Genomic DNA, 25,293 nt, shown 5'->3' with positions numbered 1-25,293 from the left:
ATGATTCTCTATCATTCAATACTGAACTTTCATCTTTCATGGATAGAAAGGTGAAAATCTTTCTAATATCTCTCTAATAATGAGAGCTAACATCCATTGATTATTTACTAGTTACCAGGCCCCTTATTACATCTTTATATATTATATCCCTTAATTCTTATAACTCTTTGAAATATATTTATATCACTTGAAATATGGCTGATGCCACTAAAGGATTTTTTAATTTTAATCAATTTAAATTTAAACTTAAATAATTGCATAGCACCACTCCCCACACAGTCTTCAAGTATCTCTGTTGCAGAGTCTTGGCATTCGTTAGGCCTAGCCCCATTCCCTCTGTCCTTGGCTTCCTGGAGTTATTCTGTGAGCTCATAATAAACTCCCCTTTTCTAAGGCTTTAGGAACATTCTGTTTCTTAACTAAAAATCAAGACTTAGGCTGCTTCCTAACTATTAAGGTGGCCTCTCCGCATCAGTTTCATAGTGATGTGTTCTTCTCAACACATTCAGAGAATACCTTTCAGAGGAAAATATGAAGCATAAAATTCTAAGGGGGCAAGATGACGGAGGCGACCCTAATAGAAATGTCTTTTCTAAATAACTGAAAACCTTATTAATAAATATTATAAATCAGAATGCGTTGTTTTAAAAAATTAATATGCATAACACAAAGGGCTGGCTCTAGTTATTACATTATTCTTGATGTGAAATGTTTAAAACAAAATTACATTAACTTTTAAAATTAAAAGATTTTCTGGTTGGCTGGAGTGTGGATTAACGGTAAAGCACTTGCCTCCCATGTATGAGGCACTGGGTTCGATCCTCAGCACTACATAAAAGTAAATAAACAAAATAAAGAGACTGCGTCCATGTACAACTAAAAAATATTAAAAAAAAAAAAAAGATTTCACATGAAAATCTGGATTTCTAGTGCTTCTGGGAAAATCCAGGGATCTAGAGACACTGTTTCTGCATTCTGACAGAGCAAACATGCATTCCAGTATGCCACAATCCCCACTTCTTCTTCAGTCTGACACAGGCAAAATATGCCGCCACACTCCTTTATGTTACCTGCCTTTCACCCTGTGACCAGTCTATAACCCCTAGTAATGCTTCACAAAGACTTTTCATAGGTCTCACAACACTTATAACTTAAATCCCTACAAGGGAGCAATGGAACACACCTGTAATCCCAGCTACTAGGAGGCTGAAGCAGGAGGAGTGCTCAAGTTCAAGGCCGGGCTGGCAACTTAGTGAGATCCTGTCTTGAAAATAAAAATTAAAAAGGGCTGGTGATGTAGCTCAGTGGGAGAGCACCCCAAACTCAACCCCTAGTACTACACACACATACCAGAACAGAATTTTCATACCCATTGTTTCACTTAATTCTTCTCAAAAATCTATAAAGAAGGTTATATTATTCTCCTGATTTATAATTTAGGAAGTTGACCCTCAGAAAGATTTAGAATAAATGAGAGAAGAGTGGTTTTAACTCAGGTCCTAAAATCCTTCTCCAAAGCTCTTTCAACCACAGCACAATGCTTGCCAACAGCCCAAGAACAATTCTATGGTTTAAACTGTGGACAAATTATTTACATTATAATGTAAAGAAAATATCCTTCAGTTATCTTGCTCAAAATATCACTGAGAAAATGTGGCCAGGTTGATCATTTTGTTATTGTATGTGTAACATTAAACCTAATAGTATCCCCAGTGAGGTGACTTCTATCCTTTTTCAGTCCTTTAAAGTAGCTAGACAGATTTCTCCCAGGAAACAGCACTCAGCCTACAGGCTCCAGATGTTCCAAACTGGGCCAAGCAACGCTGAAGGCTGAACGCGAGTAATCTGACCCCTTCAAAGGAACTTCTACTCCAGATGTTCTGGAATGAAAATACTGGAAGAAATACAATGGCTAACACCTAGAAATCTTTTGGCAATTTAATATTTGTTGTCTAAATAAGAAGAAAACAGAATGAATTCTGGTGATTCTTAAAGGCTGTCAAGAATTGGCCAACTTTCTGTTAATTCTATTTGATAGCTTAACTGATGAAGTTCAGGGTGGTACTCGGCCAAAACATACAAATCATTAATTACTGAAGTCTCAGGCCTACATCTATGAACCCAAGAATATACAGGTACCCAGATATACAGATTTAGATTATAACATTCCATCCAATTTGGGAATAGATTCCAAATATCAAAGATAGTCTCACAACACAACCAAAAAAGGCAGAGTTGGGAGAGAGAGAAGTTATAATCACTTTTCAGGGCATGAAATTCAAATGGGCCCCATTTGGAGACAAACCTGTTGAAACCTAGAAGCCAACATTGGTCCAAAGTATACACAGGAGTTCCTCTAGCTAAAGGCCTCATGTGAGATCAATCTATAGGTTCTCTTGGGCTGACAATGGAGTTACACACCAATAATCCCATGGTAAATTGTAAATACGACCAATCAAAAATTCATTTGATTTACCTAACCTATTAAATATCTGTCTTACTTAAAAGTATGCTCAGAACACTTACATTAGCCTACAGTCAGGCAAAATCATCTAACACAATGCTTATAATAAAGTGTTTAATATCTCATGCAATTTATTGAATACCTGTATCTACAAAATGGTGGAGCACAGTACAGTAGTGGTTATTTACCTTGTGATTACTTTGTTTTTGTTTTTTTTAAAGAGAGAGAGAGGGAGAGAGAGAGAGAATTTTTAATATTTATTTTTCAGTTTTTCGGCGGACACAACATCTTTGTTTGTATGTGATGCTGAGGATCGAACCTGGGCCGCACACATGCCAGGCGAGCACGCTACCACTTGAGCCACATCCCCAGCCCCTTGTGATTACTTTGTGATTCACACTAGCTGACTTGGAGCTACCCTGCTCCAAGAAAGGACTGTACTGCATATTGCTGCCCAGCAAAAGATCAAAATTCAAAATCCAAAGTATGGTTTCTTCTGAATGTAGATCTTTTTGCACCACCATAAAGTAAAAAACTATTCAGTCAAACCACAGTGAGTCAGGGACTATCTATAAGTATTTTCCCCAGTTTCCAAGTTGTTCTGTTGTCATTGTATTCAGCTAAAAACAAACAAACAAAAAAAACTGCTTAAAAATAAACTAATGAGGTGCATGCCTGTAATCCTAGCAGCTTGGGAGGTTGAGGAAGGAGGATCATGAGTTCAAAACCAGCCTTAGCAACTTATCAAAGCCCTAAGCAATTCAGAGAGGCCCTAAGCAGCTCAACAAAACCCTGTCTCTAAACAAAACATTTAAAAAGTGCTAGGGATGTGACTCAGTGACCCTGGGTTAAATCCCCAGTACCAAAAAATGTTTAAAAATTAAAAATAAACTAATAAATAAATAAATAAATGTCCCCATTTTTTGACACTTATGGTCAGATGTGATCTTTGAAGGCCAAAGAGTCATCTTCAACCACAGAGTCACTAGAAGAATGAAAGCAACATACTAGGGATGGTAGAACAGAAAGATATGAAAACCACCTATCTCTGGATGCGCTGGTATGTGAGAAAAATCAATTCTTTTCTTGATTACATCTAACTGATAAAGGTCCAGTGCAGCCTAGAAGGCCTTCCTCATTCAAAAAAACCTACTACCTGACACTAAATGCAGAGCCATTCCTGATGTAATTCATAGTCCTAACTACGGTTTTGTAACACCAATACTGAATTCAGAGTCAGTAAAAAAGGGAGTTACAAGAGTATAAAAGGGATTTCTTAGTGATGTCTATCCTGATTGGTTAGCTGACTTGTTAGCTATCCCTCAAAATTTCAACACAATGTTATGTCCACAGAGCCTCCATTCTTGACCTTCTGAACCTTCTTCCGCAGAGCGTCATAGACAGGTAGCAAAGCACAGAGCAGGCGAATGGAAGAGCAATGTAGTCCACTTCCCCATGGTGCCTCTTCTTGTTCCCATCTGTCTCATCTTTAAAATCAGAGTGAAATACTAGACACACAAAATCACCTTAAGGATTCAATGAAAAAAAGGCACATAAGGGCTGGAGCTATAGCTCAGTGGTAGAGCACCTGCCTTGCATGTGTGAGGCGCTAGGTTTGATCCTCAGCACCACATAAAAATAAATAAATAAAGATATTGGGTCCATCTACAACTAAAAAAATATATAAAAATAAAAAATTTTTAAAAAGCACATAAAGTGCTCAACACAGTGCCTGGCACACAATATATGCTCAGAAAAAGTTTGCTATTAAGTATTATTAAACTTGAGGTTTCTGAGTCTTCTCCTTGAGACAGACTATATACTGTGCCCATAATGCTTGACAGCCTAGTTTCATGTTGTTTTAAAAATTTCAGTTTGTTTGTTAAATGTATCACAAAATGCAATTTAATAAGTTCATCCATCCAGGGGGAAAGGCCTTTTATTGAACCATGTGTTCTGGTTTAGAGTTTGGGAAATATGATTATCATAGGTGGTCTACCCAGGAGTGGTGAAATCTGTCACATAATAATGGCTTTTGTTTGATACGCATTCATGGTAAAACACCTACCCTTCCTCATTTTATAGTCATTACAAGAAAATAGTAGCCCACACGTCAAATCCACAATAGGAGAAAATGGCTACCTGAACATATCAAGTGCTACAAAAGGAGATTTCAAGAAAAACAGCAATGAAGGTCAGGAGCAGAGCAAGAGTCAGTATTCATTATTCTGCCGATACCAGAGCAATAACCAACATAACCAAGCTACAAGAACACAGGCATCTCATGCCCACAGAGCCTAGCATTGTGTACTTCCTGGACCATATCCCTTTTCTGAGGCTTGCCTCACCCCTTCCCTTCTCTCCCCATCCATAGGCTGCAGCAGGAATTGCCACATTCCTCCAACGTGACCCCACTTCTGATCACAGCCCAGAGTGGACAGCTGACCTTGGATGGATCATCAAGTCCCTTCCTAAGGAATTCTAGAACTAGGACTGGGAACTCAACATCAATGACTCCATGCTTATCTAGATTCTGTAACATGTGATATTTCAATGCAGCTGGCAGCCATGTTCTGCCATGTGGACTAAGAAAGAAAAATATGAAGTCAATGTGACTAAGAGAAACAAGAATGAAGCAGACACCAGGGACCCAATGGGCAGCAGGGGGAGGGGACTCCTTGGTTCTCTATGTGCGCCAATCTTTTTTTTTTTTTTTTCCTTGTACCAGGAACTGAACTCAGGTGCACTCAACTACTGAGCCACATCCCCAGTCCTTTTTTGTATTTTATTTTGAGACAGGGTCTCAATGAGTTGCTTAGGGCCTCACTAAGTTTCTGAGGCTGGCTTTGAATTTGCAATCCTCCTGCCTCAGCCTCCTGAGCCAATGGGATTACAGGAGTGCGCCACTGTGCCCAGCTCCAGTCTTTATTTCTATTCCTAAGGTTCACATGCATTCCTGACCTCAGATTCTGCAAAATACTTGAGACTCTTGCCAGGAAATTCAAGAACTGGTTTCTGTATTCAACTAAGAGACTCCAACACTCTACAGCATTAGAAGACAAATGCTTTTACACAGTGACTTCCTCCCTCACAGCAATCTCTCACACAATGCAAACCTCCAATATATGTCTCCAATTTTGCCTACTAGGTTGTAAATCCTAAGCTAGAAGACTTGAGGGGTGGGGGGTGATAAGAACACCAGAGCGGAAGATAAATAATTAAATACTTGAAGTGTGCTGAGGGAATGCAGCTATCAGCAGATGGAGAAGGGAGAAGGAGGAGGATGGGGGAGAGGGAGAAGACAGTGAAGGAACCAGGAAGAAGGAGGGGGAGCAGGAGATTACTGAAGGATGGACACCAACAAGCGCTGCTAATCCCCAGAGCAGTTTTTTAAGTAAAAAATTTGCAGCTGTTAAAACAGAAATGCCCACAGAGATCTACACCAGGGCGCAGGTCAGAGCACGTGCAAGTCCTATCAGTTTTTCTTTCATAAAACCTTAAAGCCCATGAGAGAGGGAGCTTGCCTTTTCTCAGCACAGCCTTTTGAATTTTATATATGCATGTACTATCAACTTAAAAGCATGGCTATTTGTTTTTTAGATGTAACTGCCAGTATCTTACCTATTTTTACCTGATTTTTTTTATTCAAATATTTAGAACTTCACTTATGGTATGGATTAATTAATCCCCATTGGACATGAACCACCAAATAGTAACTTGTTGTAACCTGCAAACCATATTTCTTCTCAACTATTATTATTTAATTTTCAATTTAATAATCTCCTAGCTAAATTCCATTTCAAGTAACTAAGTGTTTTTGTCATTTCAATCCCATTCTCTCTGCCAGTTGACTCATCAAGCATTTGTCACCAGCACTAGCCTCATATTTTTCCACATATATAAGGATGACTAGTCTGCAACTAAAGCAACAGACAGATCAATTTTGTAATTGAAAGTTTTGGAGAAGCAGAAATAAGCAATTCCAAGCACTGAAAATACTGACCATGGCAGCATCCCCAAAAGGACAAACTTCATATTTATGCAATGTAAAAACTGTTCATTGTTTAGAGTCTTCAAGTTCAAATTTAGTTCTTGATGCTCAAGAATGTGATTTCTCAGTATTTATTTGGCAATCAAAAGAGACTAATCCAAAAATGCAAAAGCTTCAATTAAACTACGGACACTTAGAAAAGTGTCTCTGACCACTGGAAGTTATCTCAAGAAATATATACAGCAACCTCAAGAAATAAACCTTCTATTCACCTAATGGATCAACAATTTGGGGCATATATAGTTCTTCTGGATTCAAAACTGATACTGATACTTCAAGAATGCAACTCTTAAAAATTAATCATTAGAAATTATTAAAGAGTGAGGTAGGACACTGTTAAAAAGAAAAGTAACAAAAAACTTAAAATAGGGAGAGGGAGGAGTCCACCCAGAAGAAACTGCACCTGTAACTGCAGGCACATCCACACATGCTTCAAGAGTCTTCAAGAACACCTGCCAGGGCCTCATCCTCTCCCTAGGCTACTTAGAACCTTTCCCACTGAGTGAACTTGGTTTCTTCAACCTTTACCCTATCCAGGCAAAGCTCAAAGATCTACATCATGCATGTCAGATAATAACAGAAACTTCCCAAATGGAAGCTCAACAAGAAAAATAAATCAGAGAAGTAACATTGCAACCAAAATTCCTTGCCAATTTAATCCATCCAAACAGCATGCTATTTCAATTAACTATTCAAATTAAGTCTAAGAAACCTTCCTAATTTAACTTTACCTTCTGAAGAAAAAGTATTTATTCCTCCAATTGTTTAACAATCTAAACTTTAAAATGCAAAGAGAATTTAATTTATCATTCCATTTATACATTCAAAATTATTCCAAAGATCAAAATATAATGAAATAAATGAACCATTCCCAATTCATTTTCCCCTGACAAAATCAACCTCTAAAATGTTAAACAGCTAGAATTTTCCAAAGTTCAACAAGGTCAATAAACACTAAAACAGATTAATGAAATTCTAAGAGGAAGACATGGGATGACTCTAGTAAAATATGAATCCAGATCTAGGAAATAAAAAACAACAAAGTAGTTTTAAGTTTTTCTAAAATTAGAATTTCAATGTATTTAAATATTACATCCATAAATACTTTCCAAATGAAGATAGAAACATTTTCCATATTTATGATCAGTTAAATAATAACAATCCCTAACATTTGTAGGACCTTATGATATAGAAAATATGTTCACAATATTATGCAATTTATTAGGAGAAGGGCTGGGGGTACAGCTCAGTGGCAGAACGTTTGCCTAACATGCAGGTTCAATCTCCAGCACTGCAAAAAATAAAAATAAAATTACATTTAAAAATTGTAAGAAGTCATTTCCAGATGAGGACTAATGAAGGAAAAAGTCACTGAACAAGTGTGATGCCTGAGGACTCTTCCAGAAGTACTGATTTACAAGGTAAGAGTGGGGAGGAAAAGGGAAAAGGGCACACAAGGACTGATTTAAAGACAAAGAACAAAGAAGAATTAGGTGAGACAGTAGTTAAGGAATTAGAAAAACAGAGTTTGGAGGAAAAGGGAGGAACACTAACAGACTAGCTCGGTGCCAACCCTTTATAATGTGGAACAGCTGAACACTCAGAATAATCCTCTGAGGTAGGTATTATTTTAACTTCCATTTTACAGCCGAGAAGATTTACTAGCCTAAGATCCCCTAGCTAGTAATGGCAGCACTAAATGTCAAACCCAGGATTCCCAGACTCCAGCGCCCAGCCCCAAAGACTCCAGAGAAGAAACAGGGAGGGTAAATGCCAGCCCTAATTTACCAATGCATACCTTTATTTATATATTTTCTGAGTATAACATCAGGAACTGTTATAAAATGTGTCTGAATTTTTAATGTATGTGCTTCCTCCCTTCACCTTCACTTAGACTTTTAGAAACAGTCTTTCCTGATATTTCATTTTTCTTCTTCTTCTTCCATAATGCCAAAAAAGCTCTAACTAATTACTCCATAAAAGGGGAAGCCTTTTAGATCTTGGAGAAGACTCTGTGGGTCTCATGTGCCATTTTCTTAGCAGTAGGCACGCTGGGTAGCACAGGTTATATCTCTTAGGGCCAGACTAGGATGACTTTAGCCTAAGTGGCTAGAGAAAAAGCAAGGGGTCCAAGGGAGGGGGATTCACAGCCTGGCATAGCTACATCTTCCAGTTTGTCAAAAAAGAAACAGGCAATTTGGATTTTTATGTGAAATCCATTATTTTAAACCTTGCCTACAAACCCAAAACTAAAAACACTACACATGCAACAAGGTGGGGAGGGGAAGAATAGACATTCAGTAGATTTGACAAAGGGGAATAAAGGGAAGGGACAGAGGACAGTTATAGGAAAGTTAGTGGAATGAATCCGACATAACTTTCTTAGGTACATATATGAATATACCAGTGAATCTCCACATCATGTACAATACAAGATGGCATCCTAACTAGAATAAGATGTACTCCACATTTATATAAATATGTCAAAATATACTCTACTGTCAATGTATAACTAAAAAGAACGAATAAAAAATATACTAAATAGAAAAAAAATAACAATACTGTGTGTGGACCACACAAAATCTGAGAGTGGACTGAAGTCTAGTTGCCTATTTATAATGCTCAGTCTTCCAACTGAAGTTTAGTTAGAGCTTTCTCTCTCCCTAAATTTATTTCCATAGAAGACATGGAAGATAAAGCACCTGCCATCCAGGAGCCCTGTGGGGACAATGAGCACACTATTTCAGGCAAGATAGTAAATGAGACAGAGAAGGCTGCCAAGAATACAGCGCCCACCTACAACACTGGCTTTCCCAGGACAGGTTTAAGAAGTGGTGATAAAAAGATGAGGGAGTTGGGGTGGGGTTGTGGCTCAGCGATAGAGCGCTCACCTTGCACGTGTGAGGCCCTGGGTTCGATCCTCAGCACCACATATAAATAAATAAATAAGGTATTGTGTCCAACTACAACTAAAAAATACGCATTAAAAAAAAAGGGGGGGTGAGGGAGTAAACCTCACCTTTGTAAATCTAGATAAGACAAAAAAGGGCTGACTGTGAAAAACAAAAAGTTCAAAAGCCCAATCTTTGTATATCCAAGGTAACTCAAGAACAGCCAAGCCTTACTGGAACCACAACAGAAAAACTTACCTACCCAGAGGCATGTTGGGATCATAAACAAAGAATAAAACAAACTTTTCTGAGCACCATCTATGCTCCAAGTACCTCCAAGTGCTGTAGGAAGATCATCTCTTGTAAATCTTCCCACAACCTCAGAAGAATCACTATTCCCAATGTGGAAAATGGATCTGTGAAATCATCAAGTTGGGAAAGAGCCAATGTCTGAAGCCAAATGATTCCTTTCCCATTAACTTGCTGACCATGTCAGAGAGATTCAGGCTATTACTGCAGACAAATAATGGCAAGCAGTCAAGAATAACTCATTAGCTACAATAATTAAAATTGTAGAACTAGTATTAAGAGGGGCAAAGAGATTCGTAAAATACAACAGAGGCCAAGTTAGGTCCTGCAGATTATGAGAACTTAATTTTGTGATTAAAGGTAGTTTCAAAAATACATACAAAAGAAAACATAACCATTCAATAAGCAATGTTCAAATAATCAACTGCAAATTTAGACAAATCCCCAATTTATGCCACACAATGAAATGCACTGCAAATAAATTTAAAAAGTATTTTTCATCAAATTATATAACTATGATGAACAGAAAATGAATACTTGATGAATCTCTGGGGAAAGAATTCTTTTAAAAAAAATTAGGAATGATGGAACAAATTTCTATTACTAAGAAGGACAGAGCCAGGCATAATGTCACATGCCTATAATCTAAGCAACTTGGGACGCTGAGGTGGTAGGATCACAAATTCAAAGCCAGCCTCAGCAACTTAGTGACTCCCTGTTATCAAATAAAAACAAAAAAGGATTGGAGATGTGGCTCAGGGGATAAGTGCCCCCAGAATCCCCGGATTCAAGTCCTGGTAGGAAAAAAAAAAAAAAAAAAAGAACTAAATGGTAAATGTTCTCTATATAAAAAATAAAAGGCAAAGAAGTGGAAAATAGCTCTCTGGATATACAACAGGCATAGGATCAACAGTCTTACTTTATGTATAGACTATATGTACAAGAAATTGCTAAGGAGAGCCAGGAGACTTTAATGGAGAAATGGACAAAGGACAGGAACAGATGATTCACAAATGGAAAAACAATTTTGTATACAAACAAACAGAAAAACATTCAGTAGCCAATCAAAATAGAGAAGTTAAACAAAAATGAAATGCCACCATTTTTAAACAAGTATGAAGAACTTAAAAAAAAATAATATCCATGGCTAGTCATGTGTGGCAAAATGAATATTTTCATGTGTCATATTACTAGAAATATTTTAAAGGGACACAAGCCTTCTGGAAACTAATATGGCAATCTTCTTACAATCTTTCCAAAAAAAATTTTTTTTTAATTGAGGAGGGAGGATGTCTATATGCTTAACAATGTTTATCATAGCATTTATAAAATTGAAAATGATCTAACTAGTCAACAATATGGGATGGATAACATATTCACTATATTGAAAATTCCTTGAGTATAGTCTAAACTTCACTCATGATGAGAGATCCAGGGACAGGTACATATAGTCCAAGCATTAAATAAATATGAGTAAACACTGGAGGAAAGGAAAAATATACACCTACTTAAAAGATGGGTAAAAATTAGGTAGCTATTGATACAATTTTAAGTGGGAACAAGAATTTAAAAGTATAAGTTATGTAAAATCACATTTTAAAACTGCATCAGAAAAACTACTAGAGGTAATATATGATATTAACAGGCATTATGCTGAGAGGTTTATAAGCAGTTATTCTTCACTGTGGTTATATTATCTTTATTTAAAATGTAAACAATTCTCCAAAGGAATTATTATGATATCTTAAAATTTAAGTTGATCCTTAGAAACTAAAGAGAAGAAAAAATTAAAAACTAATAGAAAACACATATCTTCAAGTACCTCCATAAACTGTCCAGTCAAAGGAAAATGAGTGTCATACAGAAGTTAGCAATTACATGCATAATTTAGATGAGATACATCATTTTTTCTTCAAGTCCTAATCAGTAATAAATGAACATATCACAAGAAGCCAAAATGCAGCCAAACAACTAAGTTTTGATGCAGTCCTAGTTTTTTTGTAAACTCTCTGGCTCTGATCTGAAAAGGTTTAGAATAGTTAACTCCTGACTTGGATAGAGGCTTCCAGTCAGACTGGGTCAGTTCTATAACCACAGTGGGAATTTCAAAAGGGCAGGGCAGGCCAGGGGTGGGGTAAGGTAGCAGGGTGTCAGTCCCCAAGTTAAACTACATCTCCATTTTCTGGAAAACCAAAACTACATAGAAAAAAAAAAGAAGGCATAAAACTTTAACAGTTCCTCTAATGTACTATATGCATTATATCCTCTAATGCATGAGCCATTATTGCGTTATGATTTAATTGAAAAGTTTTGGGTTTGTTTTTTCTTTTTTTTTTTTTTTTTTTTTGTAACCGGGGATTGAGCCTAGGGGAGCTTAACCACTGAGCCACATTCCCAGTCATTTTTTGTATTTTATTTAGAGACACGGTCTCAATAAATTGCTTAGGGCCTTGCTAAATTGCTGAGGCTGACTTTGAACTTGCAATCCTCCTGTCTCAGCCTCCCAAACTGCTGGGATTACAGACATGCACCACCATACCCAGAAGAAAAGGATTTTTAACTAGAATTTTAGATGGGCTACAAAAGGACAGCAAACTTCAGTGTGCATGTCACATGAAAAGGCTATAACTTCATAAAACTTGTTTCAGTTATACATGTGCATATGTGTGAGAGTATGTGAGTCTTAGGTAACAACATCAGATAGATTTCTAACTATGATTTGCAGTCAAAAAAATTTCCAAAGCATTTTCTTGAGAACCCACACACCAATGCGGGGCAAGTAAACCATCCAGAGCTAAACTGCTTAGTACTTGAAAATAAAGGACTCATCTAGAAGCAGGAATGCAGTGAATCCAGTTCAACTGGGTATCAGGCACTAGTACAAAACTAATACTTCTGTAATAATCCAGCAACAAATAACCACTGCCATTCAAAGACTTCTGGAAGCATCATTTTATGGCTGAGCCAAGAAGGACAGTTTCACATAAGCACTCTGCACACTTTCTTCCACTTCACATAGCAGGATGACGTGGTTACAGAGACTTTACACTCATGTAGTCCCTATGTACACTTATCATTGTGCTATGAAGTCCAACTCACTATTTTGCCACATGAAGAAACTGAGGGTTTGAGCAATGAAATGCCCTAGGAAATGAATGCCAAGGTCACTGCAGAGTAGAGCTGGCTGAGACTCCTAGTCCCAGTTCTTTTCCAAGAATCTTAAATTAAAGCCACTGGAGAGCACAAAGCAGCACTTCTTGCCAAGGTCAAGTAGATGATTTTTTTTTCTCTTTTGGTCTTATTGGTTGGTTTCTACACCTCTGAATTAATTTTCATTAACGACTAAATTAAGTGTTGGACCACTAAGCATTTGCCCTTTAAAAAAAAAAAAAGCTGGGCATGGTGATGCCCACCTACAATCCCAACTTCTTAGAAGCTGAACCAGGAGGATTGCAATTTCCAGGTCAGACTTGGCAAACTGTTTTGAAATAAAACAAATAAAAAGGGCTGGGAATGCAGCTCAGTGGTAGAACACCCCTGGGTTCAACCCCCATTAGGGCAAAAACAAAAACAAAAAAAGGTTAGTTAGTTAAAGAAACTGCTTACTAAAGTTGCACAAAGATTTTTTTTGTTTGTTTTTTGGTTTTTTGTTTTTTTGTGCTAGGGAATTTCTAGGTTAACTGTAGCATTCTCCTTGGGAGACCTATTCATATAAAAATAATAGTGTTGCCTCCTGAATTTTTTCTATTCTGATGATATAACTAGGAAGAAAAGTTTGTCTTACGGTCATTTTCTTCTCAGGTAAATGTATGTAATTTTGTTTAGTGGCATAAATATCAACAGATCACTACTTATAATAGTCTTAAATCACAATTTACTTATTGATTTCTAAATGCCACAAAATGTTTTTATTATTTTTAATGACATCAAGATCATTCTTAACAACAAACAGAAAAAATGTCTCCCACAGCCAAATGCAAAATGAAAACAGACAGCCAGGGAAAATGCTGTGCAAATAAAATATCAGATTTCCCTTTTTTTTTTTTTTTTTTTTTAACTTTTGGTACCCGGGATTGAACTCTGGGGCACTCAACCAGGAAGCCACATCCCCAGCCCTATTTTGTATTTCATTTAGAGACAGAGTCCCACTAAGTTGCTTAGAGCCTCACCATTGCTGAGGCTGGCTTTGAACTCACGATCCTCCTGTCTCGGCCTCCCAAGCCACTGGGGTTACCTCAAGATCCTCCTGTCTCAGCCTCCCAAGCCACTGGGATTACCATGCCCAGCCAGATTTCCTTTTTTAAAAATTCTGACTTTTGTTTGCTTGGAAAAGATTACCTCTCTGAAGTCTCTTCCAGGCTACTGGGCTACTTAAAATCTGATCCGCTACTTTCAATCTATAATTTTTATCTATTCTTCTTTTTCAATATAAGTTTTGTAGGGCCTGAGATATAAGCTGTTCAGTATGTTGTAATCAGAGAATTGCTCATTCTAGGAGTGTCAATGTCAGAATTGCTACTCTGACATTTTTCATGGTGTTGCAATATTCAAATATGAGTGTAGACTGAATGAGGTCTATGAGAGCCTGCATAGAATCATTTTTAATAACACATATGTGACAAATGCTGAACCACTGGGAACTCTGGAATCACCTCAAGCTATTCCTCCAACACTCAGCCTCCTTAAACAAGCTTTCCCACGGTAATCTTTCCTTTTAAAAAGAGGTCAAATTTGGGCTGGGGTTGTGGCTCAGTGGTAGAGTGCTTGCCTAGCATGTGTGAGGCACTGGGTTCGATTCTCGACACCACATATAAATAAATAAAATAAAGGTCCATTGGGGGAAAAAAAAGTCAAATTTCTTGCTTACCTTTAGAGAAGGTAAACAAGCATTCTGTCTCAAGACAGATTCACTAGCATGTCTTGAATTCAGAATAAAGTCTGATTTTCAAAAACCATTTGGGGGTAAGTTCCCTCTTCAGAACCTTGAAACCCGCAATTATTAATGCCAAGTGATGAGTCTCAAATACAGAGTTGAAAATTTATTAATTTTATATCATTAGAGATTCCACACACTCAAAATTTAATCTAGATGATCTAGATGGGCTCTAATTTTGCTGACTTCAGAGACCTCACTCTGTCACTCCAAGAAGTCCTCAATTTCACAACTATGCTTACTTTCTTAAAAAATTTATGCAAAACTTATAAAATACATGGTGCATAAAGTTCTATCAAGAGCTAAACTAATTGAGCCAAGATCTAATTATTAGTGAAACTAATAGTTAAAGCAGAGAATTAAGTACAATTTCACAATGAAAAGAAGTGTGAATGGTATATGAACCAATACTATCAAGATTTATAAGATAAAATGAAATTTTAACATATCTTTTCAAGAAATAGTCAAGTATATATGGCCACTTAGAATCACAGTAGTTCAAAAGGCCTTAGAGAGAGAAAAATATCCAACCCTCTCCTTGTCCCAGCCTATCTCTATCCCAAGGCAAGCTGCTAAATTTCTCTCAAGCTCAATTGACGTGTCCTTGTTCATGGAAACTCATCCACCTCAAGCCCATTTCAATTCAAACAGTTGTTTCTTGATTTGTTAAAGGAACATATACTTCATATCTCCTTTATGCCAGGCACTGAGCATCAGATCTCCTTCAATTAAGATGAAAATCTGAGGGCTATAGCTCAGTGATATAGCACTTCCTAGCATGCATGAGTTCTTGGGTTGGGTTCCACTATACCACCAAAAAACAAACAAACAAAAAAAAAGATGAAAATCTGACCCCCTTTTATTTACTGTAGGGGTTCAAAATATTTCCCTTCACAGTACCTATCTCCAAGTTCTGCACCCTTGCACCCAATTACTTTCCTGGAGACACTGATTTTCCACACTGCTCAAAGTGTGACAATGCTGAGCTAAGTTCCAAACAAACATGGCTCCAGTCTACAGTCATCATCAACTCATTCCAATGTTTCTCAATTCATGGGAGTTTTCTTGACCCCTCTACCTAGCATTTTACTGCTTTCCTTTATCCCAGCTTTTTCATATGAACTCCCACTCATCCTGCAAGGACCATATGGGCAAGAGATTGTTGGTCTTCTCTAACCACCACAAGCAGAGAAGATTTTTTTTTTTTTTTTTTTTTTGGCAATTCCAGAAGGCAATTCTGTACCTGTCTTCAGAGCACTGTGCATCTCCTGGGGAAAGAATAATTTCCCATAAATGTCCAATAGAAACTACCTAGTTACTGAAACTCTCTGTATGAATGGTAAGATTGCTGTCTTGTGTGAAGACAAGCAAATAAAGAACTTATAAAGATAAATAAAGATAAAGGTCTGAATGGGGCTGGATCCCACCTGGAGAGAAGTCCCTCTTGGCTTTATCACTTGAAGAGTCTGCCACTAAACAAGGAAAACCCAGATAAACTGCAAGCATACCTCTTAACCAAAACAAGGCAAAGATGTCTGAGATAAAGTTTTTAAGCACAGAAGGGTAAAATGGCATTTACTCAGAAAAGACAGTCCAAAAGATGCTAGTAAATGAGGAACCCAAAGTTTGGTGCATCCTTTGAAAATAGACCATAGACCACAGTTACAACCAAAACAAACTCAGAAAAGGGCAGTGAGTTCTGGGAATAGGCTCTGTGTTATGATAGTACCAGAAATCTTTACTCATGTATCAAATTGTTTTTATAGTTCTTATATTCCCTTAAGTTTCCTCCTTTAATAACAATAAAAGTTCTAGGTTGTCCTAATTTTCTAAAGTGAACTTGAAGGTAATAGTTTTCATTCATTCTTGAGCTTGAAAATTTAAGTAATATTATCCCAAGATACTGATTGAGGATTAAAATGGTAATCCAAATGAAATAATCCTCCAAAGGAAAGTAAAACTTAGAGGACAATAAGGACTATGGAATCCCGCCATTCTTCCCCATCTGAAAAATTTCCTTTCAATACTACCTCTTAGAGTTTCATTAAACAATATTATTATAAAATGTTCCACATTAATTAGTATTGGGACCATCCCAAAAGACTTTGTCATTTTCATCATTGTGTATACATGTGACTATAACACAACAGGAACTCAAATGTTTGTTGATGGAATAAATGAAGTAATGTGTGGGCTTTCCGAATTTTAAGGCACTTTTAAAGCCTCCCAGTCCAACACTTTTCCCACAAGTGTACATTTGTCCATATAAGGTTTTCGTAGGTCATCAAAATATTCATTCAACAAATACCAATTAAATGTCCACAACAGCTAAGACGCCACATCTTAGCACTTTCACAGGGGGAAAAAAAAAAAACAACTAAAAACTACACTGAAACAATAAACATTTATCCAGGAATTCCTAGAGTTTGTGCCACTGTGTGAGCCCTACAGATACTATAGTGAATAAACCCACACAACTCCCTAGAGAACTCACAGATGATAAAATAGACATGAAGTATACACATTACTGTTTAAAACAGAAAATGTTAAGTGTTTTTTTTAGGGAATCATGGGTCAAAAAGAAAACCAGGGTTTCATAAGAACTTATAAGACATTCAGTGTTCAGGTATAGGACATTATTTGTAGCTTAACCTTATAATTCAAGTGTGAAGATGACTATTTACCAGCTGAAGCAGTTATGGTCATGGATTTATAGGTTTTCATGAACATTAATATTCTAGCTTCATATCTTTAGTATTATATCAGGTGACATTAACAGTGGATTTTGAAAAGCAAGAATATAGATCAATTTCTTAATAAAAATCGTAAGTGAAACAGCTCTAAATTACAGTTGTCTTCAGACTTGAATGTATAATGTAAAACAGCAGACTTGCCAATCTGAGTAAAAATAAAATATATAAAAAAGAACAATAGGGGCTGGGGCTGGGGCTCAGTGGTAGAGCGCTTGCTTAGCACGTGCAAGGAGCTGGGTTTGATCCTCAGCACCACATAAAAATAAATAAATAAAATAAAGGTATTGTGTCCAACTACAACTAAAAAAATTTTTTTTAAATAACAATAGTAGATTTCTGTATGGATCTTAATTATTTAATAGTAATGCTGATAAAATAATTTCTATTCTTTACATTATAAACTAGGAAAGTGAAAAGTAAAATAAAGCTAAACACTGTGTTTCTTTTATCCTATAATCAAATGAAATTTATTCTTCAGCTTCTTCCATACATACAATTTTAGCTTCTCCAAACACTTTGAAATATACACCATTAAAGCTATTTCTTTTAAGGTAAATGCAGTGGAATGGAAATCAAAAGTTTCAAAACTGGTATTAAAGGAGCTTAGATTTAACTACTTTTCTCCTTCTCATACTCATTTCAATGAATTTACTTACAATTTTCTTACAGTAGTTAGGAATTGATCAATTTAATCTATAGTGAGAAAGTGACATCAATATATTTTATTGAATGTATTCCATAAAATAGTTCTATGAGATAGAATTTCTAGGTCCAGAAGCAATCTCTTTTAATAGAATTCTGCCCCTATGGAAAAACTAGATATTCTTATTAAGACTTGTTTGTGAATTTTAAAAGGCTCCTATATCATGTATTCCAGTCAGCCACTGAATTTCTTCTATTCATTGCAGACTGTATGTTTATAATGTTTTCCACTGGATATTCATGGGAAATGAGTTAGCTGCCATTTGTATCAGGCATGATGAAAACTAGGATGTATAATACACATGTGAGTTTACCTAGATATAACATATCTATCAAGCAAAAGTTTTAAGGCCACATTATAAACAAAGTGCTGAAATCAACATAAAAAGAATAATGAACACTATTGCTTTACCTGTGCAACTGCAGAAGCCACCATGGGAGAAATTTTCTCTACATCAGCATAATTTGAACTTCTATTAAGAAGATCTAACTACTGTTTTAAGGTACCAAAAAAAAAAAAAAAAATCCTTGCCTGTATCTCTACAAAGTTACATTTTTAGAATGCTTGAGATATCATCCGAGTAACACTTCCAGATACATTACCATAACTATAATATTCAAGCAGCATTCAACTGGAAATTACCTTCCTCAGCCTCATTTCTGCATACTAAAGGGAATTAACTTAAAGTAAAAACACAATGCAAAGGAGTCTAATGAAGGCAGAACAATCAGCTCCACTTCTGCAAATTAAGCAAAATTAAGCAAAAATAAAGGAAGCAAGCAAAGGGAAGGAACTCAAAAAGCTATTTGCAGCAGTGGTCCCCAGCAAGTTCTAGGCGCTTCCCCTTAAGCCAGAAGAGATAAGAGGAGAGCAGGCACCACGCAGAAGCCCAAAGTTACTCTTTCCACAACTTAGAATATTCCCTGAATTCAGGGTAGGATGTCCGGGAAGTATGGATTAGGGGAAAATGTCTAGGAGAAAGCACTGGCATTTGCTTTCTCAGTTTGGGGCCCTAAGAACTGTACCAGAGTACAACTCCCAAATCTTTAGTTTAAATCTTGTGGTGGCGGCTCGGAGCATCCTCCCCAGGCACACACCTGCAGGCCCCAGCGGCTTCTCTCTCTAACCCACCCGTGCCCAGAGCTGCAGCGAGGTCCGGTGTCTGGCGCACCGTTAGCTCAAGGGTCATCCCGGATCCCCCAGGCTCCACCCGGCCGCGGATGAGGCCAGAGAGCACGACCGGGTCCTGTCTCTGCTTCGCGGAGCCACACAGATGCAGCGGCTTATGGGTGGACACAGGCACTACAAGGATGCGTATTATAATAAAACTTGGAAAAGCTTGTCTACACTCGCGCCGACGTGGAGGCACGCGCGCCCGGGGACCGCCGGCCCGTCCCGCCTTCCTCGCGACCAAGTGGCAGCAGTCCGTACCTGTCCTCTGAGACACTGATGACGCCCTCCTCTTTGGGCACGATCACAGCCATATTCACCACCTCTTGAGACCCCTCGACCCGCTGCAGCAGGATCGGCTTGCGGGTCAGCGGCTTGGGCTGGATTTCCGCCGCCATCGGAGGAGGGGGCGCGCCAGGGGCGCCGCCAACAACCGCGCCTCGGGGCCGGGCTGAGGAAATCGCTCGGGCACGGGCACCGGCACAGGCTGAGACAGGGACGCTGGCTGGCCGGAGCGGGATGCCGGGGACCCGCAATCATAGCCTGGCCGCCTCGCCCGGGAACGACTCTGCGCTCCCGGCTTCGGGCACCAAAACCGCCACCACCCGGGATGCCACCGGGCGCCACCACCAGAAGAGGGGGCGGAGAGCCAGGGGGCGGGGCAGGGGGCGGGGTCTGCCGCAGAGGTGGCCGCTGGTGGGCGCGAGGGCGGCTCCACTTCCGGGAGGGTGGTGTAGGAGGAGGGGAAAACTGTAAAAGAAGGCGGGGCACTGGTGGCCAATGCGCAAGCGTCAGCCCAACAGCGCATTTCCGCCCCGCCCCTTTCCAACTCCTGGAGCTTGGCAGCACTGCTCGGACGCATGCGTTGTCCGTTCACTCCCGGTCTCAAACCTTCCACACCCAAAGTTTAGTCCCCTCCCTCTTAAATCGCCCGTGAACGCGCTTGTATACACCCCTGATAACGCGCTTGTCAGAGTCCCCGCCCTCTCCACATGTCCTGAAAAGGGGGCGGAAGTGGAACGGGTAATGCGCTTCTGCAGTACCGGAAAAGAAGAGGCCTGAAGGAAGGAAAGAAGCCGAGCTAGTTGGGATGTGACTGGGCATGCGCTCGGGTTACCTGGCTCAGTGGCCTTAACAATGAAGCGCGGCGGGGTGGCTGCTTAGTACTCCTAGCGGGCACCTGGCTCAGGCATCTGGGTAGCACCCCCACGGACTCCTGGGAGTTGTAGTTCTTGGAGCCTCCTCTTCCCTGTCCTGGAATGACCTGTCATCCACTTCTCAGCGATCTGGGCCTAGGGAGCGCGGCTTCTCCGGAGCTATTGGCCAATTCAGCTTTGGACTGGCCTCCAAGGTTGGAAAGTGAAGGGCAGTCCTAATTGAGCAGGACGTCGCTACTCCCTGGGTCAGGCTGCTGCTCGACTTAATGATGCACCAAGCGTAGGAAAAGAGACTTTCTCGTTCAGGCATCTTAGAGCTCAGAGACCATCTGAAGTGTCAGGCTCCTCTTTTTATTAGAAAGCTAAATGGCTAGGCCAAGGTTACTTTAGCCCCACCCTGCCCCATGACTTGAACTCAGACCTGTCTGCTCTTAGTCCTGTCTTCTCATTCCGAAGCAATCCAGCCTTTTTAGTTTTCTCCACCGAAAATGGACAGCTGTGATTTCATCAGAACAGTACAAGAATGAATACAGATAACATGTTGACAAGGATGTAGAGAAATTGGATCTCCATTATGCACTGCAGTTAGAAATGTAAATGGTGCAACCTCTTTGGAAAACAATCTCACATTTCTTCAAACGGTTAATAATAGTGTTACCATATGACCCAGCAATTCCACTTCTAGGTATATACCCAAGAAAAATGAAAAAGTTGGGTTCACACAAAAACCTGAACATGAATATCCACAGCAGCATTATTCCTGATAGCCAAGAAATTGATGAGACCCAAATATGTGTCAATTGATAAAATTGACAACAACAATAACAACAAAACAAAAAAAAAAGTAGAATGAAAAAAAAATATTGATAACATGCTCCACCTGGATGAACCTTGAAAACAATATGCTAAGAAACCAGTCTTAAAGGATTTATAGAATAGGCATATCTATAGGGACAGAAATCAGGTTAGCAGTTGCCAGCGTGTGTGTGTAGGGGATGGGGATAAAGAGAGTTGAGGACCTTGGCTTAAGGGGTACCAGCATTTTATAGGGATGAAACAAGTGTTCTAAAATCAATTGTTGTGATAGTTGCACAACTCTGAATATACTAAAAGTCACTGGATTATACACTTTTAAATGGTGAAAATTATGCTATGTGAATTATGGTGTCTATTATCCAAACCTATTTTTGATGGCTGACTGATACATTTCCATCAATTTTATTGAAAGTAAAATACTGGAAAATACTTGAATTGTGGAAGGATTTTTAACGATATTTATTATTATCATTTTTTTCAGCAATTATGGGTTTCTTTTAGTAATGTATTTTACTGTTTAATATTTTATTATTGCTATTTTCCCCCTCTGCTGTTTTAAAAATCAATGATGTTTTAAAATAAAGGTGCTATGATCTTATCCTGTGGAAGAATTTTTTATACAATTCATAAAATAAGTAATTTTCTCAATCTCTGAGACTTGTACAAAACTATATCACTATTCCTTTTACATGCCATTCTTTCAGTTAGAGGCACTTTGTTTAGCCCTATATATTGAGGGGGAAAATGTGAAAATTTAGACTTTTAAATTCAAATAAATGGGTAAATTGCATTTTTAAATAAAATGTTTATATCTTATTACATATCTCTGTAAACTTTTCTCCAAATGTTAGAGCTGTAGATTTTTATGGAAAAAGTGTAGAATGTAGCCTAATTATCAAGCTATATTGTTAAGTCAATCAGGTAAATTAGACTTTGTCAAAAAAATTCTGCCTTCATTTTTCTATTCAAATAAATTTTAATCTACATTTTGAGAAATATTGTAAAAAATAATGAAATCTATCTTTTAAGATTAATAATTAAATGTCAAGATTACAATGTAGTTCTAATATAATTAATCAATTATTAATAACTTGCTAAAATATATAATAAACCAATATGGCTTTTTTTCTTTTTTTTCTTTTTGTACCAGGGAATGAACTCAGAGAAACTCAAGCACTGAGCCACATCCCAGCCCTATTTTGTATTTTATTTAGAGACAGGGTCTCACTGCGTTGCTTAGTGCCTCACCATTGCTGAGGCTGGCCTTGAACTTGCAATTCTCCTGTCTCAGCCTCCCCAGCCCCTGGGATTACAGGCATGTGCCACCACGCCCAGCTGCTTTTCTTATTGTATAATATAATGTGTATCTTAAAGTAATAAACTTTTGTGAAACAAGCAATAAAATGTATTATAACTGTGTGTCTGTTGAACTTTGATGTTGAACTTTTGAGAATAATTAAATAGGAATCAAATATAAAAATCATAAGTGATTCCATTAGTTTGGTTAGAAATCATAATCATATTTTTCATAGATTTAATGAAAGAGTGAGGTATGTACTTCTTAAAAGTGACCTAGTCTGATTGAATGGAGTTGTAGCTCAGTGGTAAAGCTCATGCTTAATATGTGAGGCCCTTAAGTCTCTAGCACCATCAAAATAAAAAGTGAATATTCTGGAACTAGCATAATAATATGCTTTTTACTAATAGGAAGTAGAAAATATTAATCATTTTATAATTAATCATAAATATTTCATGATTTGATGAACAGTTTCTAACCATCTTACTGAATAACAGTAACTAAATCTGAAAAAAATAAGTTTAACAGTGGGTGTTTTTCAGTGTACTTTGCAAACTTGGTAGTACCAGAAAATATTCTTGTTGTACAGAAAATAATTAGAAGAATTAATTTGTCTACTTGGGTTTCTCTGCAGTCTTTTTCTTTCTAGTTAAGGACTCATGCTAGGGACAAGTATTGAGAGTAACTGAAAAGGCTGCTCAGTTTAAATATGCAAAAAGGTCTGGGAGGACGGCTCAGTAGTAGAAGGCTGTCTATGGTACACAAGCAATTCCCAGCACCAAGAAAAAACTGGATTTGGGTAACTCTGCATCATGTACAACCACAAAAGAGTGGGGTCCTAAATAGAATAAGTTATACTCTATGTATGTATGATTTGCCAAAATACATTCTACTGTCATATATAAAAAGAAAAAAATTGTAAAATGCATGAGAAAAGATGTTTGAGCATGTCATCTTCTAATCGCAGTTCACTTCCTTTTGCTTTCATAGTTCTCTCCTTCCAGAATGATGCATTCTTTGATAATAGAAGAGGTAAAATCATTAAACGAAAATTGTCATTACTTCTACCACTCTCCTTTATTTTTAAATTCAGAACATCTCAAGGAGAGCCAAAGTACCCTTAATAGAAAAGCTAAAAGACTAAAACATCAGAAAGCTCTATAGGGTAAGTTGCCTCATTAAGCATCAAAATTTTCCCCAAATCAACATTTTAGTATTTTGTTGTTGTTGCTGAGGAAGCTTTCTTCTCTAACCTAGAGCAAAGCATCAGAGTACATTTTAAAGTGGGTAAAGGATATGAAATGGGCTGGGGTGGTGGCTCATGCCTGTAATCCCAGTGGCCGGGAGGCTGAGGTGGAAGGATCGCAAATTCCAAGCCAGTGTTAGCAAATTAGCAAATTAGCCCTAAGGAACTCAATGAGACCCTGTCTCTAAATATAATACAAAATAGGGCTGGGGATGTGGCTCAGTGGTTGAGTGCCTCTGAGTTCAATCCCTGGTACCAAAAAAAAAAAAAAAAAGAAGATATGAAATGGGAAAAATGTGTGATGCAAACATTGGCCCATCCTCACACAAATAGATTTTAGGGAAAAGAACCTCTAAATGTTAAGGATCTGGAAATGTTTACTCTAATGATGCTTGTCCAAGTACCGCAAGAAAGTTCTCACAGACCAGTTACACAAGCCACAGTTTGGACTCCTCTAATCTAGGAAACAGAAAGGGGGAGGGGGGATGTGCTGCTGCTCCAGTGGTGGATGGAGCTTTGAGGTAGGAGGTGGATTAAGGGGATTATTCTTAATAATTGGACTAAGATGACTTCTTTTAGATAGACTCCTCACCCTTGGAAGGCTAATTAGGGAAGAATATGAGACAGGGAGAGAAAACCTACAACAGACTCCAAAGCCCTTTCTAATAGTAAACAGCATGCATTTTTCTGGTGTATCTGCAGCAACCTAGTCTGGCAATAGAAGGCTGCATAGGGATCATGGGCTCCTGACATCATCTGATGAAACCCACAAGAAGAGGAATCTAGGAGCAGACAGTGTCCTGAGACCCTGAGAGGTGTTCCTTTAGTCAGCAAAAGAAAAACATCTGACAGACAGCTGTGCACCAACTTCCAGGCTGAGATTCAAGAGCAAGATTCAAATGTGTGGGAACAACTTAAGAAAGCAGTGCAGGGCCCTGGGGCTGAAGGATCTGGTGTTCTGAGCCCAGGGTACAAGGTAGGAGGAGAGCACTTAACAGGGTACCCTGCAGCAAATCGCTTAATCTCTTGGAACCCCCTCTTCTTTATCTGTAGCTGTGGATAATCACAGCACCAATCTTACAGAGCTGTTGTAAAGCATAAATAAGATCATTCTTTTGACAGAAGAAACCCAGTGTCTGGCAAGTATCCAAAAGAAGAAAGAAAAGGTGAAAAGGAACTAGAAGAGTACCACAGTAGGAGACCAAAGAAAAGGGTTGGGGATGACAGAAGTTCGTCCCAACCCAAGGGAGGAATCTAATGATCAGAACTGGGTCACAAGTCTGGGCCAGATCATATCCAAGAATGGAGAACTATAGGCAACCTCCAGCTGTATTTGTAGGCTATTTTTTTAGAATTCACTGTTTTAAACTTGAGTGACTATTCTTGCTGACTCAAGTGTGTGTTGGTAGCTCTCAGACATCTCACGAAATCCCTGCAGTATAGAACCAACAGCCTCTTGGTATATAAATACCTCGATGAATACTGTTTCCCTGGAAGAATATC

At 38.2% G+C, this 25,293-nt stretch overlaps 1 protein-coding gene across 2 annotated transcripts in view; it reads right to left on the bottom strand.

Annotated features, from left to right (window-relative positions):
- Nucleotides 1-19,914, bottom strand: part of Wdfy2 (WD repeat and FYVE domain containing 2) — a 148,820-nt gene extending 128,906 nt beyond the window's left edge. For both annotated transcript variants that reach the window (XM_076871961.2, XM_076871963.2), the window contains exon 1: nucleotides 19,536-19,914. In XM_076871961.2, coding sequence (XP_076728076.1) covers nucleotides 19,536-19,672 — 137 coding nt within the window. In that variant the 5' untranslated portion in view covers nucleotides 19,673-19,914. The remainder of the gene's footprint in view (nucleotides 1-19,535) is intronic.
- Nucleotides 19,915-25,293: the final 5,379 nt, after the last annotated feature.

The sequence above is a fragment of the Callospermophilus lateralis genome, chromosome 12, assembly GCF_048772815.1.
Source record: "Callospermophilus lateralis isolate mCalLat2 chromosome 12, mCalLat2.hap1, whole genome shotgun sequence".
In the NCBI taxonomy this organism is placed as follows: domain Eukaryota; kingdom Metazoa; phylum Chordata; class Mammalia; order Rodentia; family Sciuridae; genus Callospermophilus; species Callospermophilus lateralis.
The sequence above is the reverse complement of the archived record's forward strand: the minus strand, read 5'-3'. Positions and strand labels throughout refer to the sequence as shown.